Source organism: Phocoena phocoena, chromosome 14 (genome assembly GCF_963924675.1).
Source record: "Phocoena phocoena chromosome 14, mPhoPho1.1, whole genome shotgun sequence".
In the NCBI taxonomy this organism is placed as follows: Eukaryota; Metazoa; Chordata; class Mammalia; order Artiodactyla; family Phocoenidae; genus Phocoena; species Phocoena phocoena.
This window is the reverse complement of record NC_089232.1, coordinates 71,440,640-71,467,916: the sequence shown is the minus strand read 5'-3', so window position 1 is coordinate 71,467,916 and position 27,277 is coordinate 71,440,640. Positions and strand designations below refer to the sequence as shown.

General features: G+C 42.3%; 1 protein-coding gene and 1 pseudogene across 3 annotated transcripts in view; both read right to left on the bottom strand.

Annotated features, from left to right (window-relative positions):
- Positions 1-27,277, bottom strand: part of ITSN2 (intersectin 2) — a 160,345-nt gene that overhangs the window by 10,438 nt on the left and 122,630 nt on the right. For all 3 annotated transcript variants that reach the window (XM_065890742.1, XM_065890743.1, XM_065890741.1), the window contains 3 exons: positions 11,209-11,330; positions 8,401-8,507; positions 6,950-7,133 (listed from right to left, as the gene is read on the bottom strand). In XM_065890742.1, coding sequence (XP_065746814.1) covers positions 6,950-7,133; positions 8,401-8,507; positions 11,209-11,330 — 413 coding nt within the window. The remainder of the gene's footprint in view (positions 1-6,949; positions 7,134-8,400; positions 8,508-11,208; positions 11,331-27,277) is intronic.
- On the bottom strand, positions 1,060-2,647 carry LOC136133941 (importin subunit alpha-1 pseudogene; annotated as a pseudogene).

The following is a 27,277-nucleotide window of genomic DNA, read 5'->3' as shown; positions in this document are numbered from 1 at the left end:
CCCTTCCCACACCCTCAAGTCCATTATCTACATCTGTGTCTTTATTCCTGTCCTGCCCCTAGGTTTGTCAGAACCATTTTTGTTTTTTTAGGTTCCATATTATGTGTTAGCATACAGTATTTGTTTTTCTGACTTACTTCACTCTGTATGACAGGCTCTAGGTCCATCCATCTCACCACAAAATAGCTCAATTTCATTTTTTTTTTTTTTTTTTTTTTGCGGTATGCGGGCCTCTCACTGTTGTGGCCTCTCCCGCTGCGGAGCACAGGCTCCAGATGCGCAGGCTCAGCGGCCATGGCTCCTGGGCCTAGCCGCTCCGTGGTATGTGGGATCTTCCCGGACCGGGGCACGAACCTGTGTACCCTGCATCGGCAAGCGGACTCTCAACCACTGCGCCACCAGGGAAGCCCCTTTTTCATTTCTAATTCTATTGATTTGTCTTCTCCCTTTTTTTCTTGATGAGTCTGGCTAATGGTTTATCAATTTTGTTTATCTTCCCAAAGAACCAGCTTTTAGCTTTATTGATCTTTCCTACTGTTTCCTTCATTTCTTTTTCATTGATTTCTGATCTGAGCTTTATGATTTCTTTCCTTCTGCTAACTTTGGGGGTTTTGTTGTTGTTGTTCTTTCTCTAATTGCTTTAGGTGTAAGGTTAGGTTGTTCATTTGACATTTTTCTTTTTTCTTGAGGTAGGATTGTATTGCTATAAACTTCCCTCTTAGAACTGCTTTTGCTGCATCCCATAGGTTTTGGGTCATCGAGTTTTCACTGTCATTTGTTTCTATGTAATTTTTTTTTTGAAGTAAAGAAAACGGTGGAATTTAATCTTTATTTACAGGACACTGCAAGATATGAAATCCCACATAGAAATAAGAAACCCATTGAGAGAAGAAGCTTCATATAGTATGTACAGTTTGGAACTGTTCAAGCATAGTTTCTTTGTAAAAAGCGCTACAATAACAAACCACATGTAAAAAGAGTTCTTAGTAGAGAAACAGTAAGAGAAACTTCTACCAAACATAGTACACAACAAACAACTTTATGCTTCAGAGGTACAATCTAGAAGCTGAAGGTCCCAGCAGTGCCATCCTGAACTTGGAATGTATACCCTTCAGAGGTAGTTTCCGGCACAATTTTGATCTTCCTCTTCTTCCACAGAGAAATACTTCTCAATCAAGTTTAATGAAGCTTTGTACACAGACTCATTTTCATGGTTTTGTAGAGCTTCAATTTTGTCCAAACCTCGACATTCTTCAATCATTATACTAAGTTTCTCAGTTTCACCTAATTTCTCAGCAGCCTGAAAGATATTTGAAATGGCATCCAGGATAACCAGAATAATTCTGTTGCCTTTTGCAGTTAGGAGGTTCATCAATGGTTCTATTATGCCACAATGAACAAGGTATACGATCTGCTCAACTGTTCCGCCACTTGTATAGTTGGTCACAGCCCATACAGCTTCCTTTTGTGTCTTAAAGTCTGCCTTAGAAAGAATGCCAACAAGGAATGGGACGAATCCATGATTTACGACTCGTTATATCTTGTCCTGGCAGCCAGCCGTGATGTTTGACATTGTCCACATAGCTTCCTTCTGAATATTAGTTTTGGAGTTTGTTAGCAGGCTGGGAAAGACGGCAAGTGCTCCTGCATCCATTACAACCTGAGTCTGTTCATCTGTCCCAGTGACAATATTCCCTATGGCTCTTAGCGTGGGAATCACAATTGGCAATTCAGTAGCTCCTAAAAGCTTCACAAGTTGGGGTACAACCCCAGTTTTCGCAACCATTTCAATCCGTTCATTTGGAACATTAGTAAGGTAGGAAATAGCCCAGCAGGTATCAGCTAAAACTTCTGGATCATGGTGATGCAGGAGACGAACTAAAGTAGGAAGAATCTGCTCAACAGCATCTAAGGGGGGTGCAGGATTCTTGTTGTGACAAAGATTTGAAAGTGTCCAGGTAAGATTATGTAAGTAACCACATGCTAAAGATGACGTATCAGGAACCGCCGAAAGTGCCAACAGTGGGTCAACTGCACCATACTTGATAACGAAGTCTCGGAAAACTGAGCCATCACCTGCAATGTTTCCTAGAGCCCATACAGCTTGTTCACTGAAGTAAGCATGGGGAGATGCCAACAGAGAAATGAATGCTTGGATAGCACCTCCATCTACCACAGCCTTGGTCTGTTCTGATGTCCTGGAAGCAATGTTAGTGAGGCCCGAGCAGATTCAAACTGAATGGGACTGCAATCAGATCTGCCCAAGAAGGACACAATTTTGGAATCAAACCAGCCCAGATTATGCTGTCTGTGGGGGGGGGCTGTTTTTCCCTAGAAAGCAGTTTCCTAGCAGCTTGAGTAGCTTGGAGCTGGCTTTCCAAATTGTTGCTATTTATGCCTTTGACAATGTCATCAACAGACCAATTACAGTGCCCTTGTTGTTGTGGTTTTCCTGCAGTGGAGAAGCAGCATCATCTGGAAAAGAGCTCACATTTCTCCTTTTCAGCATCTGGTCATACTTCTTAGCTTTCCGGAACTCCACATTAACCTCTATTCAGTGCTGCCTCATTTCTGTACTGTCTTTCCCCTTGTTCTTGAATCTGTTAAGGCGGGCAGCTGGTGAATTAGAATTCTTATTGGTGGACATGGTTATGAGACAAAGGGAGAAAGCTACACAGCTGGCTCAAGCTTCCACAGGAAGTGGTGCGGGGCACACAGGTTGCAGGTCAGCTGCCCTCAAAATGTCCACCATGGTCAGCCTGAGGACGGTGTTTCTAGGTAGTTTTTGATTTCTTCAGTGATCTCTTGGTTATTTAGTAGCGTATTGTTTAGCCTCCATGTATTTGTATTTTTTACAGTTTTTTTTCCTGTAATTGATATCTAGTCTCATAGCGTTGTGGTTGGAAAAGATACTTGATACAATTTCAATTTTCTTAAATTTACCAAGGCTTGATTTGTGACCCAAGGTATGATCTATCCTGGAGAATGTTCCATGAGCACTTGAGAAGAAAGTGTATTCTGTTGTTTTTGGAGGGAATGTCCTATAAATATCAATTGAGTCCATCTTGTTTAATGTATCATTTAAAGCTTGTGTTTCCTTATTTATTTTCATTTTGGATGATCTGTCCATTGGTGAAAGTGAGGTGTTAAAGTCCCCTACTATGATTGTGTTACTGTCGATTTCCCCTTTTATGGCTTTTAGCATTTGCCTTATATATTGAGGTGCTCCTATGTTGGGTGCATAAATATGTACAACTGTTGTATCTTCTTCTTGGATTGATCCCTTGATCATTATGTAGTGTCCTTCTTTGTCTCTTGTAATAGTTTTTATTTTAAAGTCTATTTTATCTGATATGAGAACTGCTACCCCAGCTTTCTTTTGATTTCCATTTGCATGGAATATCTTTTTCCATCCCAGACTTTCAGTCTGTATGCGTCCCTAGATCTGAAGTGGGTCTCTTGTAGACAGCATCTATATGGGTCTTGTTTTTGTATCCATTCAGCCAGTGTACATCTTTTGGTTGGAGCATTTAATCCATTTAACATCATTATCGATATGTATGTTCCTATTACCATTTTCTTAATTGTTTTGGGTTTGTTTTTGTAGGTTTTTTCCTTCTCTTGTGTTTCCTCCCTAGAGAAGTTCCTTTAGCATTTGTTGTAAATCTGGTTTGGTGGTGCTGAATTCTCTTAACTTTTGCTTGTCTGTAAAGGTTTTAATTTCTCCGTCGAATCTGAATGAGATCCTTACTGGATAGAGTAATCTTGGTTGTAGGTTTTCCCCTTTCATCACTTTAAATATGTCCTGTCGCTCCCTTCTGGCTTGCAGAGTTTCTGCTGAAAGGTCAGTTGTTAACCTTACGGGGATTCCCTTATTAGTTATTTGTTGCTTTTAATATTTTTTTCTTTGTATTTAAGTTTTGATAGTTTGGTTAATATGTGTCTTGGCATGTTTCTCCTTGGATTTACCCTGTATGGGACTCTGCACTTCCCGGACTTGACTATTTCCTTTCCCATGTTAGGGAAGTTTTCAACTATAATCTCTTCAAATATTTTCTCAGACCCTTTCTTTTTCTCTTCTTCTTCTGGGACCCCTATAATTTGAATGTTGGTGCGTTTAATGTTGTCCCAGACGTCTCTGAGACTGTCCTCAATTCTTTTCATTCTTTTTTCTTTATTCTGCTCTGTGGTAGTTATTTCCACTATTTTACCTTCCAGGTCCCTTATCCGTTCTACAGCCTCAGTTATTCAGCTACTGATTCCTTCTAGAGAATTTTTAATTTCACTTATTGTATTGTTCATCATTGTTTGTTTGCTCTTTAGTTCTCCTAGGTCCTTGTTAAATATTTCTTGTATTTTCTCCATTCTATTTCCAAGGTTTGGGATCATCTTTACTATCATTACTCTGAATTTTTTTTCAGGTTGACTGCCTATTTCCTCTTCCTTTGTTTGGTCTGGTGGGTTTTTACCTTGCTCCTTCATCTGCTGGATATTTCTCTGGCTTCTCGTTTTGTGTGACTTATGACCCCTTTGGGGTCTCCTTTTCACAGGCTGCAGGTTCGTTGTTCCTGTTGTTTTTGGTGTCTGCCCCCCAGTGGGTGAGGTCGGGTCAGTGGCTTGTGTAGGCTTCCTGATGGAGGGGACTGGTGCCTGTGTTCTGGTGGGTGGGGCTGAATCTTGTCTTTCTGGTGGATGGGGCTGCATGTGGCAGTGTGTTTTGCGGTGTCTGTGAACTTAGAATGATTTTAGGCAGCCTCTCTGCTAATGGGTGGGGCTGTGTTCCTGTCTTGCTAGGTGTTTGGCATGAAGCATCCAGCACTGTAGCTTACTGGCTGTTAAGTGGAGCTGGGTCTTAGTGTTGAGACGAAGATCTCTGGGAGAGCTCTCACCAATTGATATTACATGGGGCTGAGAGGTCTTTGGTGGTACAATGTCCTGAACTCGGCTCTCCCACCTTGGCGGCTCAGGCCTGACACCAGGCCAGAGCACCAAGACCCTGTCAGCCACACGGGATGTAAATTAACTGAGTGTGTACTACATCTTCTACCAAAACTGCCATTTCATGAAGAGGCCTCCTAGAATCACCTAGAGAAAACCACCTATGTTTTCTTAAAGGAGTTTTTTTTTTTTTTTCTTATAGGAGTTTTATGGTTTCAGGTCTATGTTCAAGTTTTTAATCTGTAATCAAAAACATCATACTCTGCAATTCTGCTGCAAAGCTTATAGACTTCCCTGTACTTGAAGTGGCAGTAGACATTGGGCTGGCTGCAGTATTATTCATCTGTGGCTTAAATGGACAGGTCACTTGCTGGCTTTCTTCCAGATAGCTCATCTCTGCTCTAAGAATACTTGTAGACCCGGCTGCACGTCCCGCACAGAGAATGTGCGGGTAGAGATGGTGCGGTTTTGGCGGCGGTGGCCCGAGACATGCTTGGAAAGGGGCGGGTGGGGGGCTGAGAGTGTCTAAAGGGAAAGGGTGGCTGGGTGTGGATGGTGGGGGCAAGATGGCACGAGCCTGACTCTCTCTAGATGTTCTACTCTTATTGAATCAGTTTTCAAACTTTAATAGAAAACTACAGGTTTTGTTAATGTTTTCATATTTATTAGCATATATTTTGAATTATATACACTTTTAAGAAATAACTTTGTATCTATTCTTGTTTTTACTTGTGTTTTTTTCCCTCTTTTTCTATTAGATTTAGTGGAGTTGTATTTTATCGGTTCTTTTCACTGTACCTGTTTGCAGACATATTGATATCGTTTGTGCTTTTATCTTTATTACTTCCTCTATTTTCCTCTTAGAATTTTATTCTCTGCCTATATATCTTATATTTTATGCTGATTTTTCCATTCTTTTCTGATAATAAAAATATTAAAATTATGCACTTTCCCATAAAGTACTACTGTGGCTGTATAATATATCCCAATATAAAGTACTTCACAACAACAACAAAAAATGCAAAAAAACCAAGAAAACAGATTTGTCTTTCATTTCCCTCACCATTTTAACATGTTTAGTAATATTTCTATTACTGAACAACATCCATAAAAATGACTCATCAGAATGTGATTTTCTATTATGATGTAGCCGGACATCTGAGGCTCACTGGTTATCACCGTAAGGCTGCTGCCAACTCTATATTATACACAGTGAGTATACACACAGTGTACTTCCTGAGTACAGTTCTAGCGTTACTTCTCCTTACCAGCTGCTTGTTTTTAATTTATGACCATGGCATCATGGAACCAATTGTTTTCTGTCTTCTCATTGGTTTCTGGAAGGTTTTATGACAGCTGCCTACACTTCTTGTAAATACATATAGGATCACAGATGCGCTTTTTATTTATTATCCTAGTTCCTGGTGTCACCATTTTCTTTCCTACTCTCATTTCCTTTTGTCCCATGTTATTCATACACTTTTTTTTTTGGCCACACCATGCAGCTTGTGGGATCTCTGTTCCCCGATCAGGGATTGAACCCGGGCCACAGCAGTGAAAGCACCAAATCCTAACCACTGGACCACCAGGGAACTCCCCATCCACTTATTTTAAATTTTATTTTATCTTGTTGCATTTTATACGTTTAAGTAAGCTAGTTTATATTCCTTCTGGAATAAGATGGGTATAAAATAAATATAATTTACAAAATTAAGAAAGTGACATTCTGGACTTTTCTGGAGTATAAAGTAGCTGATTTATGTAAGTAGGCTTAAAAAGACACTCTGCTATTTAAGATGGGCAAAATCATGGTCCCAGTGCCAAGAAAAATCAATTCAACATGAAAGGCAACTCAAAGCAGTCAGAAAATTCTTTGCCATATCTGTGTTTCCTTTGGAAGGTGATGGAGATGGCCTTCTCCACTGCTGAGATTCCCCACCATGCCACCATACACCCCTGCCTCCTGGCTCAGAACAAGGCTGACCTGCCTACATTCCCCGAATGGAGTTACCTTTAAAAATTCTTTGAAGTCTGCATGTTCATCTGTCTTCTGCTGTAAAAGAGCTGCTCCATTCAGCTGACAGCTGCAGAACCGGATGTAAGCCTGCATGTGGGACAGCTCAGCTGCCAGGATGTCCCCAATCATCTGCACGGGCATCTTCTCACCCCCGGTCTTCTTCCGTACTCGCAAGGCCCTGCAACCAACACACACTCTCACTTCCCATTTCTAACTGAATGTGCTTCACAAATGAAGGATGAATACCTTGCGAGACTAACGGTAATGACAACCAGTGAGTTACCTAAAAAGCTCTGGCACCGTGAGGGAAAAGTCAGGAGGAGGAGGCAGCGAGGGCTTAAAGCCCTGCCCACCCAGCCAACCTGGGTGAGCTGCTAGAAAGAAGAAGAAAATGAAGTGTGTGCACTTGGGTGTTCCTAGGTCTTGGGAATTGTTTTGGATTCAGCTTAGTATCTTAGCAAAGTTCCTTTTGAAAATTTTCTAACTTGTTTTCAGTTGAACCAAGAAGAAAGAAATTTCCACCCTCTGTAAGGGCAAAAAGGGAGCAGGAGCCCACAGAGGCCACGTGTGGAGGCGGCATTGTTCCCAGAGAGCTGCTGAGCCCCAAGGAGGGCGGAGAGGCAGCAAGCGCTGGCACTGCCCATGCCTCCCCACAGGAGCCTGTCCTCACGGGAGTAAGGGACAGAAAATCACCACAGGGAACGGAGTTTCACACTGGACTTAGGAGAGTGCCAGACCAGCCAGTTGTGTCTAGGCCATGAGCTGCAGCTTCTCTCCTGACTCTATCTGATGCAGAGTCAAGTATATTTTGGAACCATATGTTGATATATTGTTTGTTTAATGGTTTAACTTTTCCTTTGCTTAATCAAATATTTTCTTTGTTATATTTCTTTACTTCAATAATTATGCATTTCAGAGTTAGCATTTCATAAAATGATGATAAAATTAAAAGCCTGAGGGAGGGACTTCCCTGGTGGTGCAGTGGTTAAGAATCCGCCTGCCAATGCAGGGGACATGGGTTTGAGCCCTGGTCTGGGAAGATCCCACATGCCGCAGAGCAAATAAGCCCATGCGCCACAACTACTGAGCCTGTGCTCTAGAGCCTGTGAGCCACAACTATTAAGCCCGTGCACCGCAACTACTGAAGCCTACGCGCCTAGAGCCCAGGCTCTGCAGCAGGAGAAGCCACTGCAATGAGAAGCCCGCGCACCGCCATGAAGAGCAGCCCCTGCTCACCGCAACTAGAGAAAGCCCGTGCGCAGCAACCAAGACCCAACGCAGCCAAAAATAAAATGAATAAATTTATATTAAAAAAAAAAAAGCCCGAGGGAACAGAAGACAGTGAAAGTTCTTTGCTAAGCAGCCCTGGCTGCAGAGTTAGGTATGAGGCTCAGCCCTGGGGCTGGGGACGTCTGCTGCAACAACAGGTGATGCTCACGACTCACTTCAGCAGCTTCGTGTTCGACATGATGAGCTCCTTCCAGTTAACAAAGATCAAGGCCGTTTCTCCTTCAGTGAGAAAACCTGGTTCTGCCATTCGTTTCTGAAAAACCTAAATTCAGAACACAAGGGAAAGAAGTCAGCTCAAGTGCAGTACACAGGCTGTGTGGTCTAAATAACACATTATCTTCGGGTGGCCCAGTGGTTGAGAGTCTGCCTGCTGATGTGGGGGACACGGGTTCGTGCCCCGGTCCAGGAGGATCCCACATGCCGCGGAGTGGCTGGGCCCGTGAGCCATGGCCGCTGAGCCTGTGCGTCCAGAGCCTGTGCTCCGCAACGGGAGAGGCCACAGCAGTGAGAGGCCCGCGTACCGCAAAAAACAAAACATTATCTTCATACACTAAAACTAGGAAGATCATGGCACTTTTAAATAAACATATTGTGACTTTTAAATTGCAAAATTTCCCTTTTTGCTATTTCGTCTCCTATCAGGGCTGATTTTAAGGACTGAATCCAGCAGTCTCATCAAGAAGAGGAGATTCTCATACCTACCTCCTCAGGGTGTTATACAGGTTAAATAAACCACGGGCATAAAGCACCCACACACTGGAAGAGCCTGCAGAACTGAGGAAGCATGGCCGTTGTCAGGCTGAGCACCTCAGGGGTCTGGAAGCAGTTTGTGAGAAGTGCACCAGAAGAAAGAGTGATGCCTTATCCTATCCTCAAGACTGGCCACCAAGCACATGTGGATTTCAGGGGTTAAATGATAACACTTTGGTAATCTGTAGCACTTAAGGTTTCACAAAGTTCTGATATGCACATACATGCATATGCTTGTGTGTGCATACATGCACACGTGTGTGTGTGGGTTTCTCAATTAACTTCATAGATGATGTAGGTCATGCTGAGTCAGGTATTATTATTCCCAATTGACCCACGAAGAAATAAAAGCTGAGAGAGTAATTTGCTCAAGGTCACAAAGCTAGAACGTGGAGGAGCCAGAACTAAAACAACTTTTTGATTCTAAGTTCAAGTTTCCACTAAACAACTAGGGAATGACTTTAAAAGCCTTAAGGAAATGGTGAAGTCATCTGAGACAACTCTTCTCAAGTGAAATCTCTCCAAAATACACATGACATTACCCTCCATTGAAACTGTTCTAAATTAATGTTTACTTACTGCATTGAATTGAACCTGGATTCAGAGAACTCAGATAAAAGTGCTATGAACTAACGTCTCTAAACCTCTACGGTTCCAGAATCAGACTGAAGATGTCTGGACACTCCTGTGAGAGAGAGCCCTGGAAACAAGGTCGACCTGCTCTGAGGTTGCTCCTGAAGGACAGGGAAAGCGTCTGATGTCGGTTCTTTCACTCGCTGATTAATTTATGTTACTGTTTATTTGTTCTATCTGCCTGCTTTGCGCCAGCCTCAGTGAGGTAAGCGGAGGGTGAGATGGCTGGGTCCTCTGGGGCCCTCCATGGCAACGGTAATGAGAAGCCCTTGCCTGTGGGCAGTGCTTTTTTCCCTGACCCCCTGACCCCAACTTGATGCCTCACCCCTCAGAGTGTCTTGTGAGGTGCGCTGAGAATAACCAAGCCCACGTGGTTAAGAGGCTGGCCTGAGATGGGGAAAGCACCTGGCCCCCATTCACCTTCTGTGCTAGTCAGAGCGGTTCTCCACACCCATTTACAACCACTTAGGACTGGAATCTGACCGGCAGCAGGGCTGACACTTGTAGGGGTTAATCAAAAGGATGGGCTTTTCTTACAGGCCATCCATCCTGGTGAGAGAAGTGCAGACAGACATAAACACACCTAGCCACACATAACTTCAGTCCTGTTGGGAAGGCCTGTAAAGGGCCAGGCCACGTTTGGGGTGTAGGACGAAGGACACACAGTCTCTGCACTCAGGAGCTCACAGCCTGGGGGAAGACAGACGTTATCAACCGAGAAGTGCAGGACAGTGAACGTCTGAGAGGATCAAGTGTGCCATGTCTGAGATCCCAGCCCGAATTCAGGGGAGAGAATGAATCGGGTGCAGGCCTTGGTGGGGCAGATGGAGGACTCAGCTTCTGCACCGTGTGTTCTCAAGGTCACGACCACGTAAACAGTGCACCTGCTGGGCCTGAGTGGGGACACCTGTTCTCTTTAAGTTTTTTTTTTAAACTGGTCTCATCTGAGGGCCTTGACAAATTTTTGTGGGAACTGAAAGCCATGGAAACAAAAGCATAATAAAAGTATAAAATCTTACTTTGCTCAAATGCGAACCATTTAAAAGTGCCACTCTAACGGCCGTTGTCTGCTTCGGGGTCGCTGGCAACATTAATAGTCACAACACAGTAAATATATGAGATTTGGGAGCTACTTTACAGTACACTGTTTGGTTTTCCAAACTGACATAAAGGTTAGGTGAACACCCCCACTGCCTCACAATTCCTCTGGAAATCATTAAACTTTATGAAAGCGTCAGGTGCCAGAAGAGTGGTGCAGACGTCGTCCGTCAGAGAAAAGTCTGAGGCAGATACATTTGCTGGAGAGCCTTCCCACCTACTCCGTACCCTGGTCCTTCCTGATGGGGCCTCTACCACATCCGACTGAGGCACTGAGTGCCTTTTCTCTCTCTCTTCACTCTGAATTACCTAATCTGGAGGAAGAGCCGACTTGAGATCTTCAAGGCCTCTCCAAGGGTCAGAGGAAGCATTCTGAGGGTGTGAGCGCTCCCGTCACTGCCTGAGAATTCTTTTGTCAAAGGTGATACCTTGCTACGAGGCCCCACCCCCTGAGCAGCCGGCAGCGCCCGCGGCGCCCTCACCTCCACGACGAGCTGAAGGTCATCCACGTACCGCTCCTCAGTCTCCATCAGCTCATGGATGTAGCCCTGCCTTTTCCTCTCCACTGGCTGCATGGTGTCCAGGGTTTGGAGATCTGCACACCCTGTGGAAAAGCAGGCTAGAGTTTCAAAATATTATTTTATCTTCCTCGGAGAAAACAGACATGAACCGTCAGATACACGGGGTTTGCAAATGTTGCCGGGAAAGAACCACGTGGCCTGCCAAAGGGCCCTGGGACTTGGGCGAACAGCGCACACCTGCGGAAGCGGGATTAACCACCGGCCACTCCAGAGCTCCAGAGCCGCAAATGAGCAATACCTGTAACTGGTTGCAACACCTGCAATGCTCGGTATGGTCCCAATTTCTTTTCCAAATAAGTAATGACAGAATGAAGGATTTGCAGAAATGGCCTCAAAGAAACCAGAACTGTGCGGAGGGAGCCTTGTGAAGAATCTATGCTATTCTCACCATCCTGAGACATTTTCAAAGCACCGTAATGATTAAGTGAATCAAGTGCTGGAGACCAGTGTTTTCCAAACTGCAGGTCATGAGCTATTGGTGGGCCATTCTATCGATTTTTTAAAACAAAAACAAAACAAAATAAATAACTAGAAACTACCACGTGCACAGGATCTGTCAGTATTGTACTGTGAAAATTTTTAGTTAGGTATGTATTTGAGGATGTAAAATGTATTTCTTACTGTGAGCCACTGTTTAAAAAATGTTTGAGAAATACTTCTCTAGATTTCTCAAAGTTAAGTGCTCAGTTAGGAAACCTGAAGTCTCCAGGGCCCAGCAGTTCCCAGCAAGAGCACGGTCTTAACCCACTGGAACAAAGAACTGGTGGTTTGGGGTACACTGCAGCCATGGGGGCTTTGAGGGCAGTCCCCAGCCATCTTGCGTGGCATCAGAGTGAGAAGTACCATAGTCACTTCGGATCAATGTACAGGCACATGGGAGCTGAGCTCACTGTCACACTGGGAAGTGACGTTAACCCAGAGTCATGCAATAAGAAGCTGAGGGCCTGCCGAAGGCCCAGTGGGAGGGGAAACGCCTCAGAAAGCCCTTCCTCAGGCAAAAAGAAAAAGCAGGTAGGTGCCCAGCAAGGGACAACATGAGGCGGTAGCAGTGCACGTCTGAAGCGGGAGAGATGGGGAGGTAACACAAAGGTCTGGGGAGCAGAGGACACAGGAGCAGGGCTGGCCCTGCGGGGCCTCTGCAGCCCGCAGTGTTCGGACCGAGGCAGACGCCCTGCATGGGGACAAAGGCGCAGAGCCACAGAGGCGGAAAACGCCAGGATCAGACTGGCCTTTTAAGTGGGGGCTCCTCTTCGTGACTGTTTTTGATTTTTTATGTATTTTGTATAGATTTGGACTTTCAGAGAATCCTCACGAAGACAACTGTTCTATTTTCTGCACATGCTGCCGACAGCTTTAAAAAAAATTACTCCCACAGTCAAACAAAAATTGGATAAGGCAAAAGTCACGTTCGGTGCTACCAAGATGAAATCGCAGTGCCACTCATGTCCAGACTCATCCAGCTTTTCTGGGGACTGTGTTCCATCCTGTTCTGCCAAGGAGACCTGCAGCAGTGAGCGAGAGCTAGGGATGAGCAAGGCTGACACAGGCCCCTGCCTGACCCGGCGGTGTGCAGCCAGGCGGCTGGATGCCAAGGCCGACGCCTGATGGGGAATGTTGCTGATCACGTGGCCATCCAGCTGACACTGGTGGGGCAATCGCAGCAGTCTCTAAGGTTGCCCTAGCTCTTTGCTAGTGGTTTACAAATCTCGGTCCTTCACATTCTGCCACATCCACATAGTATCTCTACTATTATTTATGTAATATTTTTTTTCATGTTTGAGCTAAATGTCTATGAAATCATGGGTTTGATGTGGTGGTTATGTTTCTTCTAATAGTAACTACCATAAACATATAACTATTAAAATAATTCGAGTCCTCCTGGGCACTATTTTGTGGGCCATTGTGTTGTGCACCACTGGGATATCACACTTTGGGAATCGATGATTGATGTTAAAACCCACAAGTATTGGCCTATCTATTCAGTATCTTGGGATAATAGGAAAAGTCTCAGGTAGTTTATCGTTTCTAAGGCTGGGACGTACATGACATTAGCTTAATCAGGATGAATGTGGGACAATCCTTGTACTCCAACCCTAGCTGACACCTCTGCATTTCATTACAATGCTTCTTAAATTTTTATTCTCCAAGTTTCCAACCTGACCCCTATCCCCACTTTCAGATGCTCTCACCTCTGACATCAAGGGAAAAAAAATAAAGGCATGATGCCCCTTCTACTTCCAGCCCCATCTTCCTGCTCACTCATCCCTGTACTTCCTTCCCGTGTCAGGGGGTGAGGGGATCCTACTTCTTCTAAAGCCAGCATCCCTAACCCGCCCTCTCCTGCAGGACCCTTCCCTGCCCTTCACACTTCCATCTTCAGTCTTCACTGGTCCCTCTAGTCCATGAACATGGTTATGTGTCCCTCCTACCACAATATGTAAAACAAACAAGCACCCTTCCTGCAACCCTGCTCCCTCCACAAACACCTGTCTCTAGTCTCACTGCCAAATGTCTGACAGTAGAGGGGTCTGACACTCATTCCCCCCGCCCACAGCTCTCTCTGTCACTTCTCCGACTTAAGGTACTCTGGTTTCTCTCCCACCACTCCACTGACACTGCTCTTGTGAAGGTAATGATGACCTTGAGCATCGCCAAATGCAGGAAACCCCCTTGGGAGCTGGCGTCCTCCTGCACCTGCCCAGAGCCCTGACACCTGTGATGAGCTGCTGCTTCCAACACTTGAATCTCTCCCTCAGCCTCTGTCACTCTCTTCTTCCTGGTGTTTCCTTCTGCATTTCTGCCTCTGCCTGCCTCCAGGCTCTCTGGTCCCCCCAATCCAGCAAATACTATAATGTGTTCCTGGCATTCCTGACCTGCAAGGTCAAACTTTGCATTTCTCTGCCAGGGTCACAAGGCACATCGCATACTATGCTCTGAGAAACCCTGCTCTAAAGAAACATTTGAGTGAACCCAGAGTTCCCAACACTTATTTGACCATAGAACCCTCTGTTTTGAGGGGAGAGTGAATCTTTTGAGAACTGAGGAATTAGGGTTTGTGGATAGAATACACCCCTCTGCCATCCTCTACACCTGCACTGTCCAATATAGCAGCCATTAGCGACATGTAACTACTGAGCACCTGAACCACGGCCAGTCCGAACAGAGAAGAGCTGTAAGTGTAAAATATACACTGGATTCCAAAGACCCAGTAGAAACATCCTAGAATGTAAAATAATGCATCAGTACAAAAATTATTATACCGATTACACCTTGAAATGATAATATTTTGGATAATGCTGGGTTAAGTAAAAGTAATTATTAAAATTAATTCCATCTGTTTCTTTTTACTTTTTAAAATGTAGCTGCTGGAAAATTTTAAATTACATATGGGCTTGTATTTGTGACTTACATTGCATTTATATTGAACAGCTCAAGCCAGCCTCTACATTTTTCATCATGTTCTTTTCCTGACAGAATGTTCAATGACTTCTGTTTTTTGCAGAATGAAGTCCTAGCTCGGGGGGAGCACAGGGCTCCAGAGTCTCCGTAATGCAGCAGCAGCCTGCCTCTGACCATGCAGCCCACCTTCTACCCACCCTGGCCTGGGCTCGGTCCTCATGATGTGCTGTACAAACTGTCCACGGCCTGGCTGTTTCCACTCCTGTTGTTGCCTCTGTCCACGGCCCTTCTCTGACAGAAGCCATCTCACGACCCCTTCAGGGTGCAGCTCACATGATCCTACTCTGGGGAAACCTTATCCATCCCGTCCCCTGACTGCCTCTCCTTCGTGTTTTCATGGTACTGGCTTGCATCTATATTTTAAATACTTCCCACAATGTAATGTGTATTGTAGTTCTTCTGTATATAGTTACTATGTCCCTCTCTCCCAGTGGAGGTTAGGGACTGTGTCTAACACAGTCCATAATATCACACTTAGCAATGTTTTGACCACCGAGGTCAGGAAATATTTGTTGAGTAGAAGACTATTGTGTTGTCCCCAGACCCATTTCTCACCTTTCCCCTGCTCTGCTCCATACTGCAAGGAGGCCAACCTCTAAGGCTACTTTTGTAAGCTCTTTTCTTAGTTGACTTCTGCCTGGGCTTGGCTAATGAGAGGAGACTGAAGACTACAGGGTGGACTAGGGAAAGAGTCCTCCTGCCAGAATGGTGAGATGCCAAGAAAGCATTTAGTCCCTGCTGGGTAAAGAACAGAAATGCTGGGGCTGCATCTCACATAAATTTGGAGTTCAAGAATTCCGCAACTGATGAATTAACACAAAAATTGGTCCCTGGCTGGTGATAACTTCAGGGTGCTTGGCCAAAGAAAATGTACAACTGGTCTGGAGGGTCACTCTCACAACCTTGGTTCCACAGGATTTACAGAGAAAAACTAAGTCTCGCTAAAGATGAGTTCAAAGTAAAAAATTACAAAAAACAAGGAACAATCCACCATTCATAAAAAACTGAGGATTAGAGCAAAAGGAGATGTAAAATATATATGTTTAAAATAGCTTGAGACATATATGAAGGATTTGAAACCCTAATTAGAGTCTAAAAAACCCAACAGGAAGATCTGAAACAGAAACAAATAAAAAGGTAAATATTATCAAGGAAATAATAATAGATGAGGCAGCAGATCAAACACATTGGAGGAAACAATTAGTAAATCTGAAAAAAGAGCTGAAGAAATTACTTAGAATGCAGCTCAGAAAGACAAAAAGATGGAAAACATAAAATGAAAGCTAAAAGATACAGAGGATGGAATGACAAGGCCCAACATACATCTAATGGGAGTCTAGGAGGGGAGAACAGAAAGAAAGGGAAGGGGTAATAACTGAGATTATAATGGTTGAGAATTTTCTAGAGTTGACGAAAGATGTAACTCCACAGATTCAGGAGGAAAATGATTCCTGATTAGGGAAAAAAATAAAAATAAACACATACCTAGACTGTAAAACACCAAGGAAGAAAAAATTTGTTGAAATAGTAAGAAAGAAAGAGCAGAATAACTATACAGGAACAGCAATCCAGACTGGCTGCACACAACTCAACCCAACAATAGGGAGTGTTGAGAAAAAATAACTGTCAAACTAGAATTCTAATTACACTATTGTTCATGGAAGAGGGAGAAATAAAGGCATTTTCAGGCAAAGTTTGACAGCATTTACCACTAGCAGATTTGACTAAAGGAACCATTAAAAAAAATGTACTTTGAAAAGAAAAGACAGAGATGTAAGGAGTGGTAGAAAAAAAAGTAAGAAAAAGGAATGGTGAGCAAAAATACCAGTAATTATGTGAAAAAAAATTACTGACAGTAAAAATAACAATAATAAATAAGTTGGTGGGATAAATTCAATGTTAATTTTTAAAAAAGAAGCAAAGAAAATGCATGGTAAATATAAAATGTCAAATAAGATAGATATAAATAAAAGTATAAAATAGTTCTAATAAATGTAAGTGGCTAAATCTGTCAGTTAAAAGAGAGACTCTAGATTGGACAAAAGAATTCAGCTAGATGCTATTTACAAGACACCAGAAACGTAAAGTTACAGAAATGTTAGAAGTAAAGGGCTGTGGACTTCCCTGGTGATTCAGTGCTTAAGAGTCCATCTTCCAATGCAGGGGATGTGGGTTCAATCCCTGGTCAGGGAACTGAGTTCCCACATGTCATAGGGGAACTAAGCCTGTGTGCTCTAGAGCCTGAGTGCCACAACTAGAGAGCCCACGTGCTGCAACTCCTGAGCCTGTGCACTCTGGAGCCTGCATTCCACAACTAGAAAGCCCGTGAAGCGCAAGTAGTGAGCCCGCGTGCTCTAGGGCCCCCACACCACGACTAGGAAGAAGCCCATGCACCGCAGTGAAGAGTCCACATGCTGCAACAAAAAAAAAAGATCCCGCGTGCTGCAACAAAGATCCCATGTGCCTCAACTAAGACCCAACGCAGCCAAATAAATAAATAAGTAAAGACCTAAAAGAAAAAAAGTAAAGGGCTGCAAAAAACTATACGAATGCAAAATATAAAAGAGCAGTGGGGGAGGATTCATTAGCAACAGACAAACTAGGCTTCCAAGGATCTGTATAAGATGCCATCACAAAACCTCATGGAAATATAATAACTCTTATTTGCAACTAATGGGAGAGCCTCAAAGTGTGAAATGAAAAACTGATAGAATTACCTCCCTGATAAATTGGGAGATTGGGATTGACATATACACGCTACTATATATAAAACAGATAACAATAAGAACCTGCTGTATAGCACAGGGAACTCTACTCAATACTCTGTAATGGCCTATATGAGAAAAGAATTTTAAGAAAAAGTGGATATATGTATACGTATAACTGATTCACTTTACTGTACACCTGAAGCTAACACAACAGGTGGATTGACACTTTCCTTCTTCTTACACCTCACATTCAACCCACCTGTGGCTCTATCTTCAAAATAGATAATAGTGGTCCATAATCTGACCACTTCTTACCTCATCCACCACTGTCATTCTGATCCAAGCCACTGCCATCTTTTGCCTGGATTGCTGAACGAACCTCCTAACAGGTCTCTTTGCTCCGACCCCTGCCCCCCAACCTCCAGATTAATCTAGCAAGCCAGAGCTATCCTATTAAAACACAGCAGATCATGTCACTCCTTTGATCAAAACCCTTCAATGGGTCCTTCTCACTCTGAGCAAAAGCCAAATTTCTTACAATCAGCCCACAAGAACCTAAACGGCTTCCCCCATCTCCGCAGATACCTCCCTGTCCTCATTTCCTCATCCTCTTGCTCCTCCCTTGTTCCAGCCACACCGGCCTCTGTGCTGTTCCTCAAGCATTACGGGCATGCTCTTTGCATGTGCTGTTCCCTCTGCCTAGCATGATCTTCCAGGTATCCACATGGCTTCCTCCAGATAGTCATCGCATCTTTCAAGTCTTGGCTCACATGTCACCATTTCAGAGAAGCTCTATCTGAGTAACCTGTTTAAAATTGAAATCCCTCTGGATCCACCTCTCCCCACCAAGTACTCCCTTTCCCTCACCTGCTTTATTTTTCTAAGATACTACATACTTATTTGTTTTGTTTGTTTTCTGTCTTACTCTACTCAAATGTCAGCTCCAAGAGGGCAGGAATTTTTGTCCATTTTATAATCTGCTATGTCCCCCATGCCTGACACATAATAGGTTTTCAACAAGTATTTACAGAATGTGATATGAAGATACACTCTGAGATAGTACATTGATATTAACTATAAGCAGTCAGAGAGAATGATGAAAACTTCCTGGGAAGTTCTTTCTGGCAGACAGGAAGAATGGGAAAGTAGGAAAAATGAGAGATCATGGCTACTACCAGGTCAAAGTTCCCAGAGGAATAATTAGCGGTAGGCTGGGCCACAAGACCCCCGACACTTGTGTTTAGGATGTGGAGACTGAGAGACAAAACATGCATAATGTATAATGGTTATGAAAACTGTGTCCCACTATAGCTGGGAACCACCGTTCTAAATTACAGTGCAAGCAAGCAAACGAGAGAGCTTAGAAAGGAGGAGAAAGATCTGCGAAGACTCCAAAAAGTGAAGGACAAAAGGCAATTTGTGATGACTGCTACAAAGAGGGCTTGTTCAGATTATGTCATAAAGTCCCAGAATAGTCCTTGCCCATTCTGAGGAGACCAACGCCTCTGAACAATGCTATTCTCTGTGTGCCCAAAATTAAGAGCCAGAGTATCACATAATGGTTTTCAGTCTCACTGTGTTTAAGCTCAGTGAAAAGATGAGATTTTAACAGTAATCCAGACGACTCAACTGCATGCATTTTCTGAAGGCTGCCTTTAATACTCAAGTTTTATCAGGGCGCTGGAAATTACTGGGTATCTTGTTTCGTAAGAGAATAGCCTTTTATCCACTTGGCAAATATTTACTGAGTGCAAACTGTGTACCAGGTGGCACCATGAAGCCATACATATTTGTGGTTTCGTTTTTGGAAATTTAAATAATTCTTGAACAAGTTTTTCTGTCTTTTTTTATGCCTGTTACGTTCTGTCATCAGGTGTTAGGTTGCTTGTTTAAGCACAAAAAGGGCTATTTGTGGTATAAAATTGGGCTGTTTGTGTGATTCTACTGCTGCAGACCATCAGAAAGCAAAATATTTGACTATCAGAAAACAGACACATTCTAGAACTTACAAAAGCAGCTCTGTTGATAAATGCAAGTGGATTTGCATTTACCAAAAAAACAATTTTTTATTTTTATTTTTGAATCTACGGTAAAATGTTATAAGCCTAAAGACAGCAAAGACCCCCCCCCCCAACAGTAGACAAAAGTGCAGATTTTGGCCTCAGAAAGCAATTAGTTCAAGCTGATTTTTGCATCACCTTCTAGTCTGCCAGACTTGACCCTGTATCACTGACTCAACTATTAATGTGCTATTCAGAATATAGAATATTACGAAGAGATGTCATGAAACAGCAGTTTCTTCATGTTCACCCAGCACAGAACTTCGTTTTAACAATACGAATAACCAACATGTGTGTCACAATTTACAACCTGTGATCAATTGTCTGATTAACAAATATAACTTTGACTCCTACTGTATAAATACATGGAGAATCTGAGGCTTTGGTGGTTAAGTAACTTACTGTAGAATTCAGAGCTACTAAATACCTAAATCTAGGTCTCTTGATTCAAGTCTTACACTTTGAAGTGCCAGGCCACTTTAAACGATGCTTACACTGCAATCCTATTTGAGGGGAAACTCTGACGACAGTGTGTACAAACCTAACCTGGTCCTATGCTTGTTGAACTGAATTCTAGAGGAAAAAAGGTTTTAGTATAAATACCTGGAATGCCAAAGAGCCCAAAGCACTGAAAACCAACAGGGCCCTTATTCGCCTTTAACTCTTTTTTGTGTCTACGGAACATAATTGGTCCCTTTACATACCCTTCTACTTGGTTGCATATGCAATTAACAACTTGTATCTAACAGCTAATTTCAAACAGACTGTACCCTTCAGTGCTCTGTATCAATATGCCAATTACCACAGTACTGACCTGGGGCAACAGGGGTTTCATATGCACATATGTTTTTTTCTTGGTATTACTAAGCAGACTGCTACACCTCTACTTTACCCAATGTATGATTATACAACCCATATTTTCCAACTTGTTTATGACTACATAATACTATGCCCAAACTGCTGAGTCTAGGACACACTAACTCTACAGCACTGCCTGACTCTGATTTCGTGGTGGTTAACAGATGACCACTGGTGACACAGGGATCCCAGTAGCAGGTCCTCCCAGTACCTTGAAATGTAACTTGACCAGCCTGGATTCATTTAAAGAATGAATTAGTTAATTCTCTTTACTCTCTTCTCACATGTATCTTGGAATTTAATGATGATTGTTCTGATTTTGTGATCTGAAGTAACAGCAACTCCAAGTTAGTGAGAAGTGGCTAAGAGCACCAGCTTTGGGGTCAGATGCTGACTCAGGCTTTAACTCCATCACTTACTAACCCAGACACACACCCAACATGTTTAGTCCATCACTTAGGACACAGCAAATGCTTGGTAAATGCTAACTGTAATTTCTAGTATCTATGTGTTAGACACTGAACTGGTGTTTCATAAATCTCTTAAGTCTCATCTGTAATACAGGTATTACTATCTTCATTATGCAGGTGAGGCTAAGGCTCCTAGGGGTGAGCTCATAGAGTCACGATCCAAAGCAGCCCTCCCGCTACACTTCCCATTACACTCATTTTATCACTCTTTGATTTTATCACTCTAAGTGATTCTGCCTTTGACAACAGCATTAAGACATTTCTCTTAAGCACATCTTTCATGATTTGTTGTTCTCGTTTAAAATAAAGTTTTAAAAGTGATTATGAAGATAATTTACTTAATTTAAAAATGGGCAAAGGGGACTTCCCTGGTGGTGCAGTGGTTAAGAATCCACCTGCCAATGCAGGGGACATGGGTTCGAGCCCTGGTCCGGGAAGATCCCACATGCCGTGGAGCAAATAAGCCCATGCGCCACAACTACTGAGCCTGTGCTCTAGAGCCCGCGAGCCACAACTACTAAAGCCCGCATGCCTAGAGCCCGTTCTCTGCAACAAGAGAAGCCACCACAATGAGAAGCCTGCACACTGCAATGGGTAGCCCCCACTCGCCGCAACTAGAGAAAGCCCGTGCACAGCAACGAAGACCCAATGCAGCCAAAAATAAATAAATAAATAGATAGATAAATAAATAATGGGCAAAGGATCTGAACACACATTTCTCCAAAGAAGACATACACATGGCCAACGAGCACATGAAAAGATGCTCAACATCATTAGTCATGGAGAAGGTGCAATTCAAAACCATGAGAGGTCACTTCATACCTACAAGGAAGGCTTTAATAAAACGCCAAATAATAACAAGTGTCAGTGAAAATGTGGAGAAACAGGAACCCTTGTACACTGCTGGTGAGAATATAAAATGGTACAGCCACTTTGCAAAACAGTCTGGCAGTTCCTCCAAAAGTCAAACCATTTGACCCAGCAATTTCACTCCTAGGTATATACCCAAGAAAGATGATGATGTCTGTCCATGCAAAAACTTGTACGCAAATGTACACAGCAGCATTATTCATAATAGCCAAATAGTAAAAACCCAAATGTCCATCAATTAACATATGGATAAATAAAATGTGGTATATCTAAACAATAGAATATTATTTGGCCATAAAAAGCAATGCAATACTGATATGTGCTATAGCATTATGTACCTTGAAAAGATTATGCTAAGTGAAATAAGCCAATCACAAAACCCCCACACACTTTATGGTTCCATTTACATATGTCCAGAGTAGGCAAATATATGAAGCCAGAACACAGATTAGCTGTGGCTGCAGGGCAGGCAGGGTACACAGGAAGATGCGAGGGTGATAACCAGTGGGTTCTGGGTTTCCTTTTGAGGTGATGGAAATGTCCTATAATTGACTGTGGTAATGGTTGCATAACTCTGTGAATATACCACTGAATTGGTATGGTTGGGGGAACTGTATGGAATGTAAATTATATCTTAATAGAGCTGTTACCAAAAAAGTCATTATGTTCAGCTTTATCCTTCTAGATGTTATTCTTAGAGATTCTTCTCCTTGTCTGTTAAATTCAGTCCTTGCCTCCTCATCTTTTCTGATTTCTCTTCTTGCCTTTTCATTGGTTCAAGTGGTGGCTGTACTGCAGGAACTTCCTTATTATGAAAATGGTGGCAATATTAGCACCCTAGTGTAGAGGTTAAGAGCAAGGACTCTGGAGTCGGACCACTTGGGTTTGAACCCAGCTCTACCACTGACAATCTGTGTAACCTTGAACAAGTTATTTAACTTCTCTGGGTTTTCATTTCCATGCCTGTAAAAAGAAAATAGTAATGAGGTAATACATTTGAGGGCCTCAGAAAGGTGCCTAGACTAATAAGTACTCAATAAAGAGCACTGGGACTTCCCTGGTGGTCCAGTGGTAAAGAATCCACCTTACAATGCAGGGGATGAGGGTTCGACCCCTGGTCAGGGAACTAAGATCTCACATGCCTCGGGGCACCTAAGCCCATGTGCCACAACTACTGAGCTCGTGCACCTCAACTAGAGAGCCTGTGTACCGCGAACTACAGAGCCATTGTGCTCTGGAGCCCACGCGTCCTGGAGCCTGCACACCACAACTAGAGAGAAAAACACCCTGCACCCCACAACTAGAGAGAAGCCTGCACGCCACAACGAAAGGTCCCGCATGCCTCAACGAATATTCCGCATGCCGCAGCTAAGACCTGACACAGCCAAAAATAAATAAATAAATAAATCTTAAAAAAATAAAGAGCACTTTTCCTCTTTTCTTTTTACTGGTATGAGCAACAGTTATATAGCGAGAACTTCATTATTTTACAAAAATGGTAGCAATATTAGCACAACAATCTCTTTATTTTCCCAGAACCTTTGTTTCGTCTTCATGGGTTCCTTTCACTACCCAACCCTTAACTGCTGATACCCTCAAAGGTCTTATTTTCTCCCTGAATCATCTCATTTACTTTCAGTGGCTCAAAAACTATCAATAGGCATTCATGCCACCAGCTGATGTATATCCGATGCTGTATATCTTAATTATATCTCACTACCTGCTGGACAATTCTATCTGGATGTCCCACAGGTACTGTGTAGTCAAAACTAAACTCATCCAGCCACAACTCCGATTTTTTAATGTAGCTGGTGGCACCATGATTCCGCCCTGTCACCAAGATACAAACCTGGGGGTCAAACTGACCTTCCACCTGACCACGCATCCCATCAATCCCCAACTCCTGCCAAGGTTCCCTCAGAAACAAGTCTTAACTCAGTTTCATGACTTTTTCTCCACCTTGGCTTCATATCAGAATCACCTGAGGAGTTCTTAAAAATCCCCACACCCAGGCCCCACCACAGGCCATTTAAATCGGGACTCAGGCATCAATAGCTTGTTAAAGGTCCCCAGGTGATTCCATTGAGCAGCCAAGCTAGGAATCTCTGGTTTAGCCCTCCGTCTGCTCTCAAGCGTCAGCATTCAGTGTCGCTGGCTTTCCACTTCCACTCCAGCAATAATGAACTTCTTATAAACGCACCTCTCCTCCTCCGCCTGGCTGCTGGTCTCCATCACACTCCCCACCATCCCACCCTCCAATCTGGCTTTTACTCCTACTTATCTTATGACTCTGGCGGTTGCCTCCTCCAGGAAGTCCTCTCTAATTCACCAATCTACGGTTGAGTTAGGTATTCCTCCTCTGTACTCTCTTGGTGCCCAGTAATAGCTAATATCAGTGTGCTCAGCAGGCTGTTTTATACTTATCTGCGTACGTGCCTGATCCCCTCACAGAGTTAGGCACTACCTGAGGCCAGGACCACCTGGCACTCATTTTCATATTCTCAGCACCTAGTACTCTGCATTTGCTTATGCAAATACTCAACATATGTTAGTTGAATGACTTTCCAGAGATGAGGAAAGATTTTGGAAAGAGATTGTTCATGTCAGACATTGATGGATGGGTTGGATTTTGATCCATGTTTTTTTTCACTCAAGGTGAAACCACCAACTTGATTTAACTGTAAAACTCTGCTTAACTCTGGTACCCCCCAAGCAACCACTTCAGTTTCTTTCACTGCATATAGACTCTTACTTTGTAGTATAAATATCTTAGTCTACACTTGCAGTGAGTATTGTAAACTCCTTCCAATCTTTTTGGAGAAAAAGTCGGAATAAAAATTATAAATAACATAGTAGTCTATTATTATCCTAGATTATATTTTCTTTTACTTTCAAATCAAAATTTCTTTTGCTTTTGAGATACATATGCTTATCTTGGATCAAACTATCTCAATCTTTACCACTTAAAATTTTCTTTTCTCCCCCTACTATAAAACAATTTGCTGGTCTGGACCCAGAGACTATGTTACAGAAAAAGAGACATTCCAAAGAAATTCAACCAAGACTACACATAAACAATTAGTTTTAAAGGATGCTTCAAAAGAAATACACAATACAAGTAATGTAGTTTGTGTCCTTTTAATAAACACACTTGCATAGTTATATTACAATTTTGTAAAAATAAAAACGGATGACCTCATGCCAAGCGTTTCCAGCATTTGCACAATCTCAAGACCTTTAATACTATAATTTTCAAGACGCACAAAATAAAAATTTAAGGCAAAAAAACAGCACTTTGCAACAATTTAATAATTTATTACATTACAGTAGCATCACAGCAGCATCCAATAATGCCACTTCAGGCAGAAGTCTCTCAGTATTTCCATTATAGATTCTATTTACAAGAACTTATAACCTGGTAAAATTCATCCTAAGAAAACTTGGCAAATAAAGCTTTGGACTGAAATTGGCATTTCTTTCTCTACTTTTCCTCCCCCCAGTTCCTTTATTTTAAGCTATCAGTATTCATATTATATTTTAAAACACTAAAATAGCAGATACATTGTTTTAATAGTTGTATTATTTTAAAATGATTCCTTAGGATAAAGTTTTAGAGGAAACTATACAACAAGTAAGGTGAATTTAGATTTTCAAGTGTTCTAAAAAAATCAGCTTTGGTCTTAGAACTGATTTTTTCATTGCTGAAAAACCTATCAGGTTTAATCATATACCTTAAAAATGGTTAGCACATATTGCAATTTTTAAATAAATTTTCATTCTTTACCTCCTACAGGGTTCAGATTTGTTCATTCTAAAATTTTATGTTCCTGATAAACTCCTTCCAATGTTGCTTTCTGTGGTGCTTTCTAAGTAAATGGAAAGCTGCCTCTTATACTGAATGAGAACAAATACGTGGCTGGATACGAGGTGTTGCAAAGGACTGCATGCTCTTTTAAGAAGGACAAGTTATTATTATATGTCATACCATTTCCTTTACTTTTAGTTTATTCTCAAATATATGACAAAATACCTAAACAAAGAGGGGTATTTCTGTAAATACAGTAAAGTTATTTCCCAGACACTTAGCTTAAATATGCCATTATGTGACTTAGTCCATAGGTACCTGATGAATATATCACTTGCAAACTGATTTACAGACACTAAGCTCTACCTGAATGTCATTCTTAATAAACTATATTTATCAGTGTAAAAGTGAAGCAATTTGAGCTACAAAAATACTTTTGAAATAATTTATCAGTGTATTAAATAAACCCAAATTCAAAATTATAAGGAGAAAATGTTACACCAAATCATGTGACTAATTAAGGGGTCTAATTTCTAACCTCAGGGTTTGAAATGGATTTAAAGTAACTGCCCTTAATTTGAACCCAACTAACGGTTGCAAAAGCAAAAAGTTCAGAAAATAAAAGGCAAGACCAAGTAAACTGTACAATTTAGAAGATCAGCTGAATTCACAAGGACTCAGTCTTTACACTCTACCCTTTAGTGACTGCAGGCAAATCTGTTACGCCTCCTGTAAAATGGTATTATTGCTTTCCTATATGTCATATTTTATAAAAGTATCATGATAGGCCTTCCCTGGTGGCGCAGTGGTTGAGAGTCTGCCTGCCGATGCAGGGGACACGGGTCCGTGCCCTGGTCCAGGAAGATCCCACATGCCGCGGAGTGGCTGGGCCCGTGAGCCATGGCCACTGAGCCTGTGCATCGGAGCCTGTGCTCCGCAACGGGACAGGCCGCGACAGTGAGAGGCCCGCGTACCGCAAAAAAAAATCAAAAAACAAAAAACAAAGTATCATGATGATGCCAAATGCTAAAAGTTGAGGTGGTCTAATAGCTAGAAATCCCTGCCTCAGGGAGCACACATACATATCACCATACATCCCAATGATGTGAAGTATTTTGGAACACAGACATTTGAACTTTGTGACGTTCTAACTAAACTGTTGATTCTTTCTCAAGTGTTGTAAAGTTATGATTTAGGCAATGTATGACTAAAATCATTCATTTATAATGAATAGGCTCATTTACACAAATATTGCACAAAATATGCCTCTAACTTAAAACTCAGATATATAAAAACATATTTCACTCTTCTTAAAGAACTGTGTGAGGAAATAAGACTCTGTGATTGTATGTACACTTGTCCTGGTAATACCTGGACATTCATAAACAGCAGACTGCACTGCAGTTTGTAAACATTTTAAATTGCATAAACTTCTCATTGATTTTCAAATATAGTTTAATACTGTCCACTAAAACTCCCTTTTGTTTCAGCTAAGTACTCTCACGTTTATTAGTTTATAATAATGTTTATTATCTTTAAAGTTCTCCATTCAAGGAAAAGAAGTAAAATCCTATGCCAAAGTAGCCAATGTGGTTGAATAATAGATAGTAGCCAGAGAATTCTGAATGGTAAAATCAACCCTCTAGCCACAAAGCAGCTTCATGGACATAGAGGAATGCCAGCTCTCACACGTTTCCTTCACTGAATTCATTCTCAACTAGACAGAGACTGTCTGCCTGC